Raw genomic sequence first — 19,125 nt, 5'->3', positions numbered from 1 at the left:
AAGTTACAGAAACCCAAAAAGCTTTTTCAAAACCATACTTTATTTTTTAAAGTCTAAGAGAAGTATTCAGAACTATATTTCTCAAGCAAAAAGATTCACATTGCATTCTGCAGGGTCATTAGTACGAGAAAAAGCATTTGGGGATTTATTTTTTTGCAACTGTTGTCGAGTTCCTACACCAATCCAGATTTATTTTGAACTGGTAACATTAGTTATGGCTTAAGATATAGAATTACAAAAGAGTAACACAAACATTGAGTCTTAAGGGGTGAACAGGTAACTGGTCTTTTTTCCACAGAAACATCATGTTTTGGCTAAGACAAACAGAAGCAACAACTGTCTTTATTGGTAGACAAATGAACTGAACATCATCAGCACAGACACCGCTCCAAGGATACCCATGCTGTTAACCCGCAAGTGTTAGAACAACCTTCTGCCTGCTCTAATTAACTTCACATTTTCCTCCATATCACAAGCTCAAAAACACACCAGTATGAAACCATGACAAGCGTTTGGTTTTTTGGGATTTTTTTGTTGGTTTGTTGTTTGTTAAAGAAAAGGATACAAGAACAGATGGAAGACTACAGTATGCAGTGAAAAAAGAGTCATCACCTCTAAAGAGACAGCAGGACTTCGGCCCAGAAATTTTAATCAGTAAGCATATAAGGACTCAAACCCAGAGCTACAATTTTGTTGGGGATTCTCCCCTGCACTGATTTATAGCTCTGGATTTACATGTTCTGGATGGCTTGAGCTTAGTGGGACAGAGGTAGTGATGGGAACATGATTCCTTCCCTACAGTTTCCAAATAGGTGAAACCTGGTAAGCATGGCCCCAAGGAAGGGAGAGTGCAACCAGTGGAGGACCTGACAACTGGGAACAGACAAGAGCAGAAGCACTCTTGTGAGCTGCTCTCCCATACCCAGACTGATAAATACGTTACATAAAGGTGCTGGACAACAACTGAACAAGTAACAAAACCTCTGTGGCCTCTGCAATGTGTACTTCACACCAAGTTGTGTAAAGGACAGGACTGTACCTTTGTTGCACAGTTTTGGTGATCAAAATATTACATTATTTGCAGTACTGCTGGAAGTTCCAGTGTGTAACTAGCTTGCATGGTTATACTGGGCACTTTAATAACTATATGAAGTCAGTCACCCACTTAGAAAATAGAAAGGACTTGTATTGCAGACAATTCCTTCATCCAGTTAATTTTTCATATTTGTCCCACCTTTGCTAACTGTGACTAGGCCAACTTTTCTGTCCTAAGGAGATTAAGACAGACTTCAACTGTTAAAGTTCCTTCAAATTCCTTCCTCTTTGCTCACTGAGAATAATTAAAAAAAAAAAAAAAAAAAAAAAAGAGAAATCCAAACCAACACAACAGCAGGTTTTTATCTTGCACTCCCGGAGTATTACGATTTCTTACAGGAGTGTTCATTCAAAGGAAACTGTCTGTAATACTTAGGACAAAAGCTTATAACACTTGGGCAAGGAGAGATGGTTGAAACTAGATCATGTGAATGTAGTTTGGGTGCTATAAACCAATCGCTGAATAAAGTCAACATTTGGGCCATAGAACAGTTTTCCTTAGAACACCCCGTTTATCTTCTTAAGAAGATCAGAGGTACCATGGTTTGTCTTATTGCAACACTGGTTAGCCAAATTCAATCCTTCCCATTCAGATATGATTTTTAAGAACCAGGGATTTTATGGTTTACTGCCAAATTTGGCAGACAATTTACTGATGAGATTCATGACCTTGGGATTGTTCTGGTACTTGGACATATTTGCTGGGTTCTGGGCAACATCTTGGAATGCAGCCATAACTTCTGGATCCTACAGAACAAAAAGCAAAAAATTAGGCCATTTACAGAACAAGTCTACAAAAGTTAGTGGTTATGTGGTTCCAACACAAATCTAGTCTTGCTGAGCTCTTAACATGACGAGACGAGGTCTGGGCAAAAGGTCTCTAAAGAGAGCCCAATGATATAGTGCATGTTGTTAACACTGCATCAGTAAACACTACTGATCTTGTTACAGTAACAGCTCAATGTATGAGAAGGGGGATAAGGTAAGAGTTCTTCTTCCCCAAAACAGGAGCATTGAAACACAGCCATACCTACTGGATTATTTCTATTCAGGCATTTTCAAATGTGTTTTGAAGGAGGGAGGAGTTGTATGTGTGTAGCATGCATGATAGGATGACCTCCCCCTAAGCAACAGCTGGTACTGTTCCCTTTAACCCCTTTTCCTTCTAACAACAGAAAATTGAACCTGCTGGACTGAGAGAAGCTGATGTGGCAATGTTTGGCTTTTAAAAATGCAGCTGATTCTCAGTCATTTCTCACCTCCTGGAAATGGAAGAGAACTTGTTTTTTTCTCATCACACTTCTGTGCTGCAGTTGATAATAAGTTCATACATACATTAAAATCAGTGGTCAAAAGAACCCACAACTTTATCTTCTCTATTTAGCATGAGAAGCATTAATACCTTTCTTCTGTACTTCTAGTGTAGCTTTGACCTCTATTGAACTAGAACTGGTTTTACTCATTTTACATGCATATACTTTGAACAGTGTCCTTTAATAAATCTGTAGACTAATTTTACATCTCAGCCTGGAAAAATGCTGCTGATATAAGCAACTTCCGCTTATATCAGAAGATTCAAGTTTTCTTCAATTGAGCTAAACTGCAAGCAATTTATTATGTCTGATACAAATAATCTGTATTAGCTGTAATTTCATCTACTGTTCTTTCTAGCACATTAATGTAGTTTCACTGAAAAATACGATCTTCTCCAGACTTTCAGCCCATTGCTACCACAGATATATTCTTTGGAAACCATTGAAAACCAGCTGGTGTCCTCAGAGCTGCCTGTGCTTCAGTAACACCATACTGCATCTACTCCAGCATCAGACACAGACAAAAGCTGTTTAACAAGTCAGTTCCAAAACTGCATTTGGTAGGTGTGGGCTCCACTAAAAATCACCCACGTAGTTCTATCATGTTTTATACACGTTGGAAACCCAGAGTCAAGTCTGTTGTGAAAAGGATTTACAAGCGTTTTGTCTCCCTCACAAAAGGAAAGCTGCAAAGTCTAGATAGAACAGGATGCTTTAGTTCAGAACAGACATTAGATATTTTCTCCACTTTACAGGATTCTTATGCAAAGAATAAAAATTTTACAGCCTCAGACTTTCTGAATTGCCAATTTCAAAATAGGGGACATCACTATAAAGATCATGTCATGCTGTTAAGGAAGCTATGAGAAGAAATGCAACAATCTTTTGCCATAAAAGACTAATATTGGCCACAATTAAAAAAAAAAATAATCCTGAAGACAGTATATCTTCAGATAATGGATCCCAAAATCTTCAAGAAAGAAGTTTTCATACTAATTTGCAGAGATTCTTATCTTTATACCAATGATGAGCAATAACTGCTATTAAACATCTCCATAGGTAGCCACATCTGGTTCTTTGGCTGCTTCTATGGAAGACAAGCTGAAGTTGACAGTGTACCAGGTCTAATCTTGCTCATGTTCAGGCACACACAGTTGTAAGGTTTACCAATGTGTTACAGACACAGGCATATTTTAATGTTAGCTCATGGACAATAGTCTTAAAGACAATGAAACAGTAGTTATTACGTACAAAGAGATTAGGAAGAGACAGTCTCTACTCTGAGAATACTCCAGTTTCAGCAATAAATCCTCACTATGAAAAGCCACTACATACTGTCAGTTAAAACAGTACCTTAAGATTAGTGATTTGGGAGAGGCTTGTGTGATCCAGTACATTCAGACTTAGCACCTCAGATAACCTACATAATAGCTCCCAGCTACCATTATATCAATCAACATATTCCACAGCTGCACTAAGCAGAAGCCAAGCAGTAGAAACTATTGTCTTTTAAGACTAGAGCATACACTGCCAATTCAGAGAGAACCAGACCATAGTCTGTTGGACATTTAAGGAAAAGGTGGCAGTGCAAACAGGTGAAATGCTGCATAAATCATATCTACATGTGAAACTGAGAGTTAACGCTGTGCTGGCAGGTTCTACATGTTAAAGCCTGCAATGTCAGAAAACACTGTCAACACACATTCTTGCAAGAGTCCTACAATATCTAGGGGTATATATGTATATAACTATACAAAATCAGCATGCAATGCAATCTTCTTAAAGGCAAACAGCAACCACTTAATGCTTAGATGCACCTCAAAGCTTTGTTTCAGCAACTCTAATTTCAAACTCTTTTATTACAGCATAAGCTAGCCAGTAACAACTACAAGTTATAGGCTTTTTTTTGGGATGGTTTGCATGCAAATCAACCTTGCTGACTGTTGACAGCCTAAGCAGGTGTGTTTCCAAACACCAGCAAACATAAAGGGAACCCTGGAACTTTTGTATTGGAAGTGATGCCTGGTTTTTATTTTAGGCCATACGAAATAAGGGTCCCTTGTGATGCTTTTATTTAGATGGGAATCATATAACATTCAATAAGCCAAGAACAACATGTAACTCTGGTTTTAACACAGCAATCCAGAAAAAGTAACAAGACACCTTCATATGTGGTCATATTAGTACACAAATATAACTGTATAGCTCAGATTTTTCCTAGCCCACCTTCCCCTAAAACTGATGCTGTCAGATATGTTCTATTTAATCTGCTGGAATACTTGTGAAAAAAGAAGTCATGACACTGAATAATTAATTAACTGAGCAATTAATCAAGCCCATAGGGGAAGTAAGCTTTCTAAACATAAATTTAGAGAGTGCCAGAAGCAGAACTATTCTGATACTACCTTGCCTCTGGCAAAAATCCAAACACTTAATCCCCTAAGAAAAAAGCAATTCTCATCTCAATAGTATTGCAATATATTGTGTTGCAACAGTATTAACAATAGCTTTCTGTTTGGGCATTCAAAAAAGGAGCAAGTGAATTATACCATGTGGAAAATAACCACTCAAGATACTCCAAATAAATGAAGAACTCTATAAAACATAGTTTCGCCTATCATAGGTGAGTACTCGGAGGCAAGGGGAGGCATCTTTAATTAAGCTCCCAAACCAGTTTGATTCCAGACAGTCTGGTGCCACACACATGGAATTTCACAGCAGAAATAAGCAAGTAGCCCATTGCTATCCAGAAGGTCACCCCTTTCTCCCTTTTTTTAGCTCACAGGTGCTGCTCTTCTCTCATTCAGAACATTTAACTTTGATTTTAGCAAATACTCACCTGCATGGCAGCAAGGACTTCTGGATCACTGAGAATCTCATTGACACCAGGCATACCTGCCATTCCTGGCATGCCTCCAGGCATAGCCCCAGGAAACCCACCTAAAAACCCAAGACAAGAAGAATGCCTGATTAAAAACACTGAATTCACCTATACAGGAAGGTCTTTGAGAGAGACCAGGAAATACTTCCTTTGCCACACCTCTAAAGCCATGTCTGCCATAAGGCTACAAGCTTGTCCACTGAATGGAAAGCAGAGGCTTCACCTCCTCTTTCTCTGAAGACCTACATCTTATTTCATCCAGGTTTTTTATGCAATTGAGTAGGAGCCTTGTCACGAGTGTTCCAGCACCCTGTACACAGATGCATTTTTTTTTTTCTGGTGAACTTAAATCAAGTAGGTCTCAAGCCCAGGAACATGAGTTTGAATGCCTGGGGTGAACCACTCAGGGCAGAAACAGATCAGCAGCGGTATGTCCAAGGCACATTCCATGTTTGGTGGCAATTTCAAGTTTGAAAAAATTGTACCTCTAAAGAAACAAGACCCCTGAAGCTACATTCTGTTTCTGGATCCCTAATCAGCATCTACCCCAGCTGTGCTGAGCAGGCTACATAATGATCTCTATTTGGTTGCTGATCTGGTTGGAGCATACACACAGCCTACCTCAACTACATCTCAATCTTCAAGGACATTAGATATTTACTATTATTTCTCCCCAATTTATTATGCCCCAAAATAACACGGAAAGCCTGATTACTTTTTTTTTTTCAACTGTTCAAGGCTAGCTTTTCTACAAGCTGAACTGCACTAACTCCTTTGAGAAGCTATTCTGTTCAACAATAGCTTGTAACCAGCACAGATTTCCTGAATATTTGAATTTTCAACTTTAACGCTATTGTTCTTAAGCGGAATGGGTCCAAGGAACTTTGGGTGATTTAGAAAATCATTTTTATACTAGTTTTTCAGCACATATCAAGCAAATACTGCACCTCTGGTTTTTTTTTTACTTAAATCCCTTAATTCTGTTATCCATCATTATAGATTGCTGTCTTCCCTCTACTTGCAACCCAGCAATAATCCTCTTTAAGAGAAAGAATCCAATCTCTCTTCCTGCTAGTGATCAAAGACTTATCTGTAGACAAGTTCTAAACTTCATAAAATACTTTTCTCTGTTTTGAGGACAAATGCTATAAAAACTGTGGTTATAATACTCCACATGGAAACAATAGTCACTTCTGCCTCAAGTATTGGTGCTTAAAAATAAAATACCTGGGAAGCCACCTGGGAATCCACCAAACTGAGCTCCTCCTGCCTGTCGTCTTGCTTCTTCCTCCTGTAGAGGAAAGCACATCATTCCACACAAAGCAACAGAAGCGCAGCCTGCTTTCTACTGCTCAACTGGTTTTAAAAGAAAAAGAAAACCAGCCGAGACCATTTCAGACAGGTAGGTTATCCAATAAGCAAAACACTTTACTATGTGAAAAACCACTGACAAGAAATACTCTTACTTCAGTATGTTTTCACTGAAAATGAACTGCATGATTTGTTTTAGCTCTTCAATCTACATTTTTAGGAATAACTCCTGCCCCGAACATATTAAAATATGTCACTATAGTACAAAGAAAATGCAAGCAAAACGTGTCAGGAAATGAGGAAGTGAAGCACTATCCTGAATTTAAAATCTCAGACTTTGGGAGACATAAGTACTTTAAGTGAAAACTACTCTGGTTTAGTCATACAATAACTGACTTCTTGAAACACAGGATTAGTAGAGATTCCAGACCCTAGTTTTGTCATAAGCAATAAAAGCAGATGCAGCACAATGCCCTCTTCTCCAGATTCCAATATTGACCAAGTAACCAAAACAGAAGTAGACTCTCCAGTATTTAACACCAAGGAAAGCTATTATCCTCTGCAGTTCATTTTAACCAAAATAATTATGACATTCCCCAAATTATTAACAAATTAAAGCCTAAGTACTCACCCTTTGTGCTCTTTCATGCTCCTCCCGTGCTTTCTTCACTCTTTCCATTCTTTCCTTGATTTCCTTTTCCTCACGCTTCCGCTCATATTTTCGGCGATGTTCTGCAATTTTCTGAGCCTGTTACAATACAATACCAACATTTCACATACATTTCCAGCCTATCACCTCTGTGGTCTTGTTTTGGAGACAGCTAGAACCAGCTGTTTGACACAGGGGCATCCCCATGTCTCTTCTTACAAGAAGTCAGCCCTGCAGTCTCTACCTTCCCCCAGCCCTGCCTTGTAAACCAAATACAATGCAACATCTGCAATCTGTCATGTATCAACCACTTTAAAGGAAAATGCAAAGCAGATGAGAAAGAAAGCCTGCTATCAACAATCTTACATTTGTTACACAACAGTAACGTTCTTCCTTAGAAGAACGCTGGGGTCAAGCACTCGAGTAAAGCTGAAAACAAGTCTTACAGAGATTATACTGCCCTCAGGAGACAGACTAATGAAAGTACAAATCACAGCAGGGAATGCTTCCTTTGTAAAAACACGTTTAGAGTGAAACTTTAAAATAAATAAATAAATAAATAACCATTATCAGTGTTCTCTTGTTCTTCCGCATGTCTTCAGTCTAGCTTGTAAAATCTAGCCTGGCACTTAACTGCTTCAGATTCTTCTGTAAGGTTTTTAAAAGGGAATGTATTATTTCATAGTTTGGTTACCTGCCCAGCCCCAGAGACTCAATTCCTCTACACACAGCCATAAACAGCAATGATTGAAGACAGAAATATTTATAACTCAGTCTGAAGTGTCAGATGACACATGAACACATTTCCACAAGACAATGCAAGAATCTGAAGGCAGCAATGTCAAACAAAAAGAGAGGATGGGCCTCCATTGTTCTCCCCACTTACTTTTGGTTGCACCTCCTTCAGCATGGCACTCGCATCTTCATCATAATCCAGTTTACAAGCTAATGCAAGATCATGAGCAGCCTCCTCCCAGTGACCCAGCAGTCTGAAATTCAGAAGACACCAAAATTCAGAAGGAAAAAGCAAACTTAACTCTGACAGTTCTTCCAAATATTTATAACCATGCAGTATTCAGTGTTTTTACCTGCAGTTATACAGACTTACAGAAGTTTAACATCCAATAATCAGGGTACTTTCTACAATCAGCACACTACAATGGCATTAAGAGGATACTTGCTTGCTTCATACCCCTAACTTTTTACCAATAACTTTCACTTGAAGTAACAATGAGGAAAAAAATCCCCCATCAGCTAGTGTCATTGCCTGCCATAAACAAGAAGGGTCTAACAGGGAGAAGGTACACTAACCAGGTGAAGCACATCAATAAAAATACTCTGCAGCATTAGGTGTTCAGTATAAAACTACATATACAGTGTTCTGTACAAGTCTACAGCACTATCTCAAGCTTAAGTGGACTCTCTCTACTCAGCACTCAAACATCCTAGCTAACTGGATGCACCATGTCTTAGCCAAAGAGGTCATACAAGCTACTGTGCATACTTATTAACTTTTCATTTAAAAAATGATAATAAATTTAAGCAAATGATGGTATTCCTAAATGGTCTAAGCATTTCTGCTTGCAGACAGAGGTGTTAACCCAAACTACGCTCCAGTCTTCTATTAGGCTCCATGACTTTTATTAAACTGCAGACATTAACAAATTTCTCTCTGAACACTGTTTAAAATGCCCCTTTTTAAAGAAAAGGCAGTTTTTTAGCATTTACTCCTTCCACTTCTAGAGATGGCATAAGTGTCAATTTTTTTTTTTTTTTTACTGATGTATTGTGGTTTTTTTAAAGTTTAAACATAACTGGGGAGGATACACAAAGGGCTAATCTCAGTTAATTACACTGTTTGCAACAAATGCTTCTATTAATATCTAGACAGTTTAATCTCATTTTACTGAGAACTCTATGATCTAACGGAATAAAGGAAGCACAGAAATGTTTAAGGCTAATACATAAAATGAGAACTAAGTTAAAACAAAAGAACTCCACAAAAACCAACCCCACAGTCCTAGAACGCATAATCTTCAGCAAGTAATTAGAAAATGCTATCAGAACAGCAGTAATCCCTTAGCATGTATGTTAAGGAAAAAAAAAAAAAAAAAGGGAGACAGAAAAAGATGGCAGGGCCAACAGGACTATATTCATAAATTGCCATCAATAAATCCCCATCATCCTTTCTTCCCTGTGAGCCATACACTCAGCACAGTGGTTTTCTCGCTTATGGCTACTGCTCTCAGGTAGAAGACAGACAGAGACACAAGAGAAGGAGAGAACGCATAAATAAAACTGTTCACCAAGTAAGCCAAGAGAGAATCAAGTAAATGTGCAGTTCATTACCTATGTGCCTTCCCCCTCCATTTGTATGTCTGTGCTGAGTCAGGATTAATCTTGATGGCTCTGTCACAATCTCTGATGGCAGCATTTGGCTTCTGCAGCTTCACAAAAACACTGTCGGAACAAGAACATTTATTATATGTACTAAAATACCAGGTTACTAACTTAAGCTGGAAATAATTCTGTATGACTAACAGGCAAACTAATGAGAGAAGAGCTGAGTTCAAAAAGATTTCATAATGATAATGAAGTCACTGAAATTTAGTTCCATCCCTGCCACTGCAAAAGGAATCATTAGCAAGAAGCAAAAGAATTCATTGTTTAGAATCAAGCCTTGCCAGCAAGAATAACTTTAGTGCACAAGGAATAGATATAAAATGCAAAGGATAATTCAATTCCATGGTATCTGGCATCTACAGGCAATAGCAACTAGCAGTTTGAACAGAACAGTCACATTATGCATGCCATATTACATAATCTTTAAAACAGCAAGAGAAGGAAAGTATGAGTTATCATACAGCCTACAAGGATCAACAGCTATCATTATCAGGAACTACAAAAAGAGATAGGATATGAGTCATTAAAATTAAGAGAAGCAAAACAAAAGGCAAACCCAGAAAGCAGTCCCAATCTTTTGTCAGTGAAGTGAAATAACTGCAACTTTCACATTACACAGGCATATCAGGTTAACTAGTATGGCATTATAGGAGGCTTGGGCATTTCAAATTAAAAGATCTCTAAAGGAAAAATAATTTAAAAAAAAAAAAAAAGTCAAAAGCCAAAAAAACATTCCTGAATTGACAAAAATATTTGATATTCGAGATAACTCAAGTGAGAAGTTCTATTCTTCCAAATCTACTTGAAAACAATTTACCAGCCTGTAAAGTAACTTCATTATGAAGGCTAGGTATAGAGCAAGCATGAAGTCACACATTCTCTTCAAGAAACAGGTGAACAACATGTCAGGAAACTGTCCCAAAGATACACATCACTAGTGAGACATTCCAGTGCTGCTGGCTGCACAAAACCCCTCATGTCCCAGATACACAACACCTCCACCTCACACCCCTAACCTTACTATGAATTATTGGCATTATGAAGTTATGGCTACTACATACCAAATCTGACAGTGTTCCCAATGGATTACCTGCAGTCTAACATATTTAATTAGCAGTAAGGTGGATGGGTTGAGAAATAGGTGTGTCCTGTTCAAATGCAGGACTATTCAACAGAAACAAATCTACTCCATAGTGAATGCATTCATTTAGCAGGTACAACAACGACAGAATTCACACGACCCACAACTAATTCTGCATCTAAAGAGAACATGATTTCGATTGTCATCTTAATCCTAGAACAAGCTTCAGATTTTACAAGTGTCTAATTCAACACACTAAAAGCTGTATTATCGTAATGCATTTTGGAACATCACTGTTACTTATTCTATTACCATGATTCTTTATATAGCTGCTTCAGCAAACCTGGTTAATCACGTATGAGAGAAAATGCATAAAGTCTGCTTTTCTCTTTCCCTCATGTGGTTTAAGTTTACACAGATCCTCAAGCTGCCATTGTATTTAGGTTCCTTAAGGAAAAGGAAACAACAGGTAGAAACAAATCACTCACCTTGCCCTCTTGGCATACAAGATGGCCAAACAAGGATTCAGCTTGATAGCATCTGTGAACAAGTCAACAGCCTTCTGAAGTTCACCTAAATATGAGTACCAATAAAGATTCAATCATTACACAAGTGAAATTATATCAAAATTGCCAAACCTGCCTTACAGGGTGTGACATCCCTCGGCACTTTTTAATGGAATATTATCAACAAAGGGAAAAATCAATTTCTCCCTCTTGCTATGTTACTGCAGCACAAACTCCAAAATTCATGCTGGAACAGAGAAGAGACTTTTTCCAGTTAAATTTGTACATTTAACTTTGCATGCAATCAAACAGGAAGTCACCTCTATTACATAGCTTTTCACTGCATTAAGAAAAAACCACTAGAGACACTAATCATAATACACAGGGAAGTACTATGAAGATCAATTTGTAATTAAGTTGCTGCAGTAGCTCATAGTCCATCCCCCCCTGCCCAAAAGTAGAGCTACACTGGGAAGCTTTGAAAACTACTTAAAGAAGCTGTCATGTTCTATAAAGTTTTGGGCATCCAACAGGAAGTAGGTTTTCTTTTCCTCAAACGCATTCAAAATGGTCCAAGATATTTACTTCCTTTTCTTAAAAGGAGAACAAAACCTAACATCCTTGAACATGTACTAAAAAAAAATATTTATCACCTTCACTAAGAGCATTTATTGCTTCAATCTTCTTCTCATTAGCTTGATCCATCATCTCTTCAGTTACCTAAGAAAATAAAAAACACACAAACCCCAAAAGCTGTAGAGTCGAGGCCAGAATTGTCATGCTACAACAGCACCAAGGAAGGGAGCTAGTTTTCCGAATCCAGAATCTTGTTCTTAATTTGCACTGAAATCATAGTTCAAAAAATAAAATAAAACAGGCAAAAATCCTTTGCTTCCAGCTTAGAGACATTACCCACCATTATTTTTAACCTTTTGAGCATTTTCTAGCTAAGTTAAATAATGGCAGGTTTCTACATATCTAGTTTTCATGGGTGTTTTGCTGATTTTTTTGTGTGTTTTCTGACCTGATTTTCCCCACTGAACTTTCTGATAGAGTCTAACCTTAAATAGGAAAAGACTGTGGTTCTGAAGCCAGTAAGTTGTTGGGTTTTTTTTCTTTAGGAAAAAAAAGAGCCGAAGCAACAGCTGGCTACCGAGTTAATATAGCACTCATCCCATCTCAGCTGCTATCCTTGACTAAACTAAAGACTTCCTCCTATATTTTCCATGTCTATGGCAGTAGGAAACAATGTGCTTACCTCCACATTTTCATCTCCCATTTCTTGTGGGTCATCATTGTCTGGTTCAATCACTCCATCATTGTCAATTTCTAAGGGAAAAACAAAAATTAAGATTAAGCTCCATCTATAAACAGAAAAAAGATTTCCAGACTCATGCTCAAATTGGTGAAATGTGATAAGCAATCTATTTTCCACACCTAAGTCACTCTCTTCACTTTCTGGTTCAGGTGGTTTAACTGGCTCCTCTGGTTGTTCCTCTGCTTTGCCCTGGAAGAGAAATATATTTGTAAGCAGACGTTATTTCTGCCTGATACTGTATTCCCACTTTAATAAGTAACAACACATCAGAAAACCCAAAATTAATCTTCAAAGTATTATACTGCTCTATAAGTGTTGTATTTTTAAGGAGTAAGTCTTCTTTTTCCTCCTCTCAGACTAAGTCTATACTAATTCAGAGCCCAAATAATTCAGAGCCCAAATCTTCACTCATGAACTTCTATTACTGGCAAAGCCCGTTTTTCAAATTGTGTAATTCAATAATAAAACCAAATAATCCAGATAACGCACAATTCAGAATCAGTTTCGCAATGATTACTAACCAACCCTTCCAATCCTCCTGCCTTCCCTCACACATTCTCTGGATCAAAAACTCTTTCAGTCTACTACTGTTAAGCCAAGGTCCTTTAGCAGTGAACAATAAATTGTCAATGACTAAAATACTGTTTCCATCTGCAAAGGTCAGAAGTCTTTGTCACTTATATACAGAACATATACAGAACGCTTTTATTTTCAGGTATTCTCCTGTCAGCTTCTAACTACATCACTAATTTCCTCCGAATCCTGTAACTTGGCACATCCTGTCTTAACACAAGACATAAACTGCTTGTCTTCATACTCAGTGTCACAGACTATACTCACTAAATACACAATCCCTCCATATGGTTCTAACCAGGCAGTGATTCCAGCATCCACTCTTGTTAAATCAAAACAAAAATTCTACTTCTTTCAAAAGAATTTTCAGCTTGGGGAAAATCCTGTTATAAATATCTACATGCTAAATTTATTCTCTCCCTTAAAACAATTAACAAAAAGAAATGGAAATCTCTTCTACAATACTGCCTCAAAAAGTTGATAGTTCAACTGTTCGTTACCCATCATGCTCACTCATATTTCTTCTCATGCAAAGACTATAATTTAATCCACTAATGACTACAGAACAAATGCATACACCGACAGCAAGAACATAAAGAAGACACCAAGATTTTGTTTGGCATTTGCACCGCACAGAACATCAGGCATTCAGGATTAGGGAAATGGAGCATGATAATACTTGAAATAAACTAGGGAGCCATCTGTGACAAGTCATCTACAACATGCAATGGGCAGGCTTCAGCCTGAACTGTCACACTCACTCACCCTTGTGGATTCACCCACCCCATTCAAATGAAAATTGACAGCAATTTTTTCCCTGCTCCTGCTCAGTAATTTTTGCAGAGTCTACATGTTACTTTTCAATAGTAAATTCTTCATATCTCACCTTCCTTGTCTCCTCTGTCGAGGCATTGGCTGGAGCAGGTGGTATTGTGCCTCCCATACTTTTGAGCAAAACAGAGAACAGAAAAAACAAAACAGATTATCAAAACATTGACATGTATTTTATGGACTCAAATCCTGCTGATAATCTTGGCTTTTGTTGCGACACAAAACATGATGATCCAATCTGCTGTAGACCAGCAAATAAAAAGCACACATCCACCATGCTCTTCTCTTCATAATGCATACTCTGTTGACTTTTTCACCTAGAGCTCCATTGTGACTTGTACTCATGAACATCACCCACCCCCCCACGCTCACAAGGAAAACCTGCCTCATTGGCTCAAATAGATTTTGTTCTTACAATACAACTTTATGTTTTAAGCCAAAATTAAATACTATTTTTATAGATATTACTAAAATTAGAATTTTGGAACAGAGGTCAAACAATTCACGAGAACCATGACCTAAAACACTAACGCTATTACAAAATTGATGCCTTTTCTCTTGTGTACTGCAATATTCATGCCTTTCCTTAGCAACAAGTTAAGACACATTCTGTGTATAGTCAGCATTCTTTCAATATAGAATGAACTTCTATACTATATCAACTTTGGTTAGCAGCCAGAAATAAGCACAGGCTGAATTCTCCAACTGTTTCATATAACATCTAATCACACCTAATGGCAGGCTACCACAAGAACTACCATTCCTATCCATCCTCTGCCCTGCATTGCCATCTACTGAGATGTTTTCAGTTGCTCTGGCCATTCACACCCCAAAGGGAAACAAAACTACATGTCTATCAACAAAACAGGCTCTATCGCCTCCTTGGGGCACGAAATTATTGCTTAGTTGTGATGCAGGGGAAAGAAGGCAGTGAGCAGAGGAGTGGGCAGGAGGAACTGAAAGGGTGCAGGACTATCTGCTTTCAGGAATTAGTGCAGCATAAAACTATATCCTAAGGATGAGACCCTACAGCTTAAGTCAGGCTGCAGCAGCAGTCCCATTCTCCACTCTTCTCCTCCCTCCTGTCACCAGCACTATCTCAAAGTTAGGCCTCAAACAAGATGAAAACAAACCTGGACAGGGTCAGACAAGACAGAGACAGGGATGAACTGGGGGACAAAAGATAGGAAAGGGAAAAGGAGGTGACAGGATTGACAGGTCCTGGCAGAAGGCCCTGCAGCAAAAGGCAAGCAAACAGCACTACACTACCTCTAGTTTATAAGGATAAACTGTCAAGAAAATATACCACAAGTTACAAAACCCAGCATGTTCTGAAACTATTGCAAAAATTTAGATGTCTCTGGAATGTTGACATTACTTTTTATACTGCAAGGACTAAACAACTGATAAAGCATAAGTTTATCAGACAAAGCATTACAGAGCTAGGCAAAACACAGTATATGTAGTAACTTTTTCTCCTGAATTTTTACCCTTGTAGGCTGGCAATAGTGCACATAATTCTCTACCAGTCTGCAAAAAAACCCAACGTTTTCTCTAGGACTATAAGGACTCTCTAGAGAAGCCTTGGAACTTCTCCTGCACAAAGGAAACTATAAATAACTACAAATTCTGAAGCATTTTAGTAGTGCTGACAAACAATATCCAGGGTAACACAATGCTCAAAAGATCCATCTAATGGCTGTTGGCAACACTTTTTTCTCCCCTCCCCCCAAAACAGTAACTTTCAAAGCTTGGCTTACTTGAAGAAGACTGAGAACCCTCTAACTCAAAAAAGTCAGCAAAATTTCCAACTTCCAATTGTGTATTTAAGAAGAGACCAGGCTAAAAGAAAATGCAGGAATCAAATTCTTTAAAATGCTTTTACTATCAAGTTATCCTCTACTTCAACTAGTTACAATCCAAAAATAATTCAAAAGCAAGTTACTCTAAAATCCCTTTAACCAGTATGTGATTACAATGATTAAATGCACAGCAAGGATATATACAAAGAGAGTAATGTTAAACCTCAGCAGTACGGATATATGACAGAAAAAGCAGGTACTGAGCCATATAAATAGCACACACACACAAAAACTAAATTAAACCTTTGTGCTAAAACAGAGTTGTGCAATTCCAGTAACTCCTCTTGGGAGCTCTTAGGATTCCATTGCAACAATGACTCTGTACTTCTACTCACCACAGTTATGAGAAGCGCTGCTTTTATGACTTGTTGGAAGAACAGCAACTGTTACATCTGCATCCACTTTCATCACTGACAGCAAAATCAACTTACGGAGAAACTGGATTACTCTGAATTACAAAGGGCCAAGATCTATTTGAACAAAACAACATCACCCCCCCAAAAGGGGGAGGAGAAAGCCCCGTTCATTAATTAGGGATTCTGTGCTTTACTTTTAAGGACTGCTATTGTTTCTTTGCTCAACTGCAAAACCAATTTGAAACATGTTCCCTTTAATGACTCATTAAATAACAATTCAAGTAAAACTATTTGTATTTTTGCATAATTATGAAAAAGCAAGCATGATTAAAAGGGACATCAGAACACTTTCCAAACAATCATACACTAGTGTAACTCTTTCTATACCTAGAGCATCTATATAGAAATTAAGTAAAACAGCTGGAGAGAGTAAAGATTAGAAGCTAACAAGCGCATAAAACCAGGTAAGGCTTAAGGTTTCTGATGCAATACTAATCAGGAATAAACCACCCCACTCGGGTTTCAGTCAGCAGTTAGCATCTTTTAAGTTAGAATCATTATGGGGGAAAAAAACATATATAATCAGTTTTCAGAATTCTAACTGAAAAATTTAATGATGGATTTCAGTATCATTTAGACATTATTCTGTACTCACTCACAACACTACCCTGGCAACTAAACCCATGTCTTTCATATTAATACAGGTAAGCCTGACAGAGCTGTAAGACTTGCTGAGTTTATTTCCAGCTTATTGCCACGCTTAGTTTCCAGCAGTTTCCAAAGAATGAGAAGACCCTATAAATGCACTTAATAGTCCTACTGCAAACAGCACTATTACTAAGGGCAGAGGGAAACCCACCAGACTTCCAACATTTTGACATTAAAAGTAATTTGAGTACCATTTCAAATACCCAAGGGTAGAACTTTCCCAAATACTTAGAACAAATACGTAAGGAAAACCAGAAAAGTTGAGAGCTATAGGAGGTTCTACTTTGAAATGATTTTTAACTTCTGATACAAAGATAATCAGAGAAGATTATGGAATGCGGAAAAAAAATAACAAAAATTCCACAATTCAAACCCTAATTTTTATACTTATAATAGAAGCACCCTTCTATTAACCAAATACAAACTAAAAATTAATCTGCAAGTTAGAGCCCTCTCCATTAACATGGAGAAAATTAGAAATCTGATGATCACCTTTCCATTCCCTAATGCTTTCTTTGATCAAAAGAAGCCTGTGTTCTTTCTCTCCCTCTCAAAATATTCTGTTCACACCTTCAGAATTGCTCAAGAATGGAGATGACCCAGGGTGAGGCACTGAAGTTTTTTTACACAGTAGCAAATGGAACTCAAGACATGCAGTGGGATCAAATAGGTATGTACCTCCTTCCTAGGCATATGTGCAGCTACTCTCAGCACTGCAAAACAGAGTGAAGTCAAACAGGAGTGGTTTTACAACCACGCTAACATTCAGATGCATAAAAGTTTAAATATCACTGTAAAAAAACCCCAAAACCTAAATAGTTCCTTGTAGTAATTTTCATTATACGACACACTGTGAGATACAAGTATTTACTTACATAAATGCACAAAAAGCCTCCCTAGTTTTTTGACTAATTACAAGTACTATACAGCAGAAAGTACAGTTAAAATACTTTCAGATTAAAACTTAAAGCAAACTCTCTAAAACAAACCCCAGTCTGTCACTACATAAAAACTTTTTAACTTCCCTTTTCATAAAAGGTGTATCTGCAATGAGTTTTCCTTATTCAGTTCTCCAAGCAGCAAGGGTTGTGGCTACAGATGCCAAGCAGGGGGTATCCTTAGTGAATACAAGAGTGCTGTGGATTCCCTACCAGCAGCAAAGCCCCTCAGCCTTTCCAACCTGGTGCTTTTAGGTGCTAAGGGTGGAGCACAAAGGTGTTTTTATATCAAGCAGCATCTGCCAGGCCAGGCCACAGGTGCGCAAAGCCTACGTGCAGAGAAAACAGCAGAGGCCCAGAGTGCCTCACAGGGGAGCAAGATTTCAACTACCTGATACATCAAACTTCAAAGGACAAAGCACTCTATTTGACCAGGAACCACTCCACGCATTAAACTGGCACGTTATTTATGCTTTCAGGTACCAGGATGTAAACCAACGCCACTCACCTCCCCACAAAACTCGGCTCCTTTTAAGACACGCTTAGCCAACTCTGCAGCATAATGCGAGAATTAGCTCGCTTAAGTATAACTCTCGGGCTTTCCAGCCTGGAAAGCTGAGCCACTTACTGAGACGGCCGGGGGGCACGTTTTTGCAACGGGAATAGAGAGCTTATGAAAACAAAACAATTACAGACCTCTTTAATGACTGTAACACGGATGAGTACGGGTGGGGTGCAAATCACCCATCAAGCAGCACCCCGCCACATCTGCAGGGGAGACCCCACGCCCTAGTCCCTGCACACGTGCCGCCCCTCCCCCACCGCTGAGACACGCGCCCTCCTCTTCCCCTCCCCCTTCTCCTCACCGCGTCCCGCACAAGACCACCCCTTCCTTCCCACCCCCCCGCCATCACAGTCCCCTCACGGCCTCCCCTGACGGCGCGCGGCGCGGCCCGTGACCGACCTCTCCACCCAGTCCCGGAGGAAGGCGAGCTCCTCGGTGTGCAGCAGGCCCGGGTTCTGCTTGCACAGCCGCACGAAGGCCCGCAGCTCGCTCAACTTGCGCGCGTCCATGGCGGGGCACCGCGCACACGACTCACACGAACGCACCCGCTTTCCCTACCCAACCGCCGCGCGGCGCAGTGGAAACTTCCAGCCCGCCCTGTTCACCGCGACGCCACGCCCCCCTCCCCGCTAGACCACGCCTCCCTGGGCCTGGCCACGCCCCCCCGCCGCGCCGCGGCGGGAACGTTCTAGAAGTGAGGCAAGTGGCTCAGTGCGCCAGAGCTCTCCCCTTAGC

General features: G+C 39.1%; 1 protein-coding gene across 2 annotated transcripts; it reads right to left on the bottom strand.

Annotated features, from left to right (window-relative positions):
* Positions 1-781: 781 nt before the first annotated feature.
* Positions 782-18,981, bottom strand: ST13 (ST13 Hsp70 interacting protein). 2 transcript variants are annotated; one of them, XM_080614378.1, is made up of 12 exons: positions 18,790-18,981; positions 14,017-14,074; positions 12,677-12,746; positions 12,498-12,568; positions 11,893-11,959; positions 11,222-11,306; positions 9,599-9,709; positions 8,136-8,238; positions 7,232-7,348; positions 6,517-6,580; positions 5,248-5,348; positions 782-1,842 (listed from the first exon to the last, which is right to left on the bottom strand). In XM_080614378.1, exons 1-12 carry the CDS (start codon positions 18,897-18,899, stop codon positions 1,714-1,716), a joined length of 1,086 nt encoding a protein of 361 aa, XP_080470504.1. In that variant the 5' UTR covers positions 18,900-18,981; the 3' UTR covers positions 782-1,713. The 2 variants fall into 2 exon arrangements, with proteins under 2 accessions (XP_080470504.1, XP_080470505.1); XM_080614379.1 differs by lacking the exon at positions 18,790-18,981 and adding an exon at positions 16,159-18,591.
* Between the last annotated feature and the right edge of the window lie 144 nt (positions 18,982-19,125).

Source organism: Psittacula echo (assembly GCF_963264785.1).
Source record: "Psittacula echo genome assembly, chromosome: 1".
Classification (NCBI taxonomy): Eukaryota; Metazoa; Chordata; class Aves; order Psittaciformes; family Psittacidae; genus Psittacula; species Psittacula echo.
Note: the sequence above shows the minus strand (reverse complement) of the source record. Positions and strands in the feature narration are given on the sequence as shown.

Coding starts and splice junctions, on each gene's coding strand:
- ST13 (XM_080614378.1), bottom strand. CDS start 18,899: ATGGACGCGCGCAAGTTGAGCGAGCTGCGGGCCTTCGTGCGGCTGTGC. Junction 12,747..14,016: donor CGACAGAGGAGACAAGGAAG/GTGAGATATGAA, acceptor TTTCTCTTCCAG/GGCAAAGCAGAGGAACAACC. Junction 11,307..11,892: donor AATAAATGCTCTTAGTGAAG/GTGATAAATATT, acceptor ACTCATATTTAG/GTGAACTTCAGAAGGCTGTT.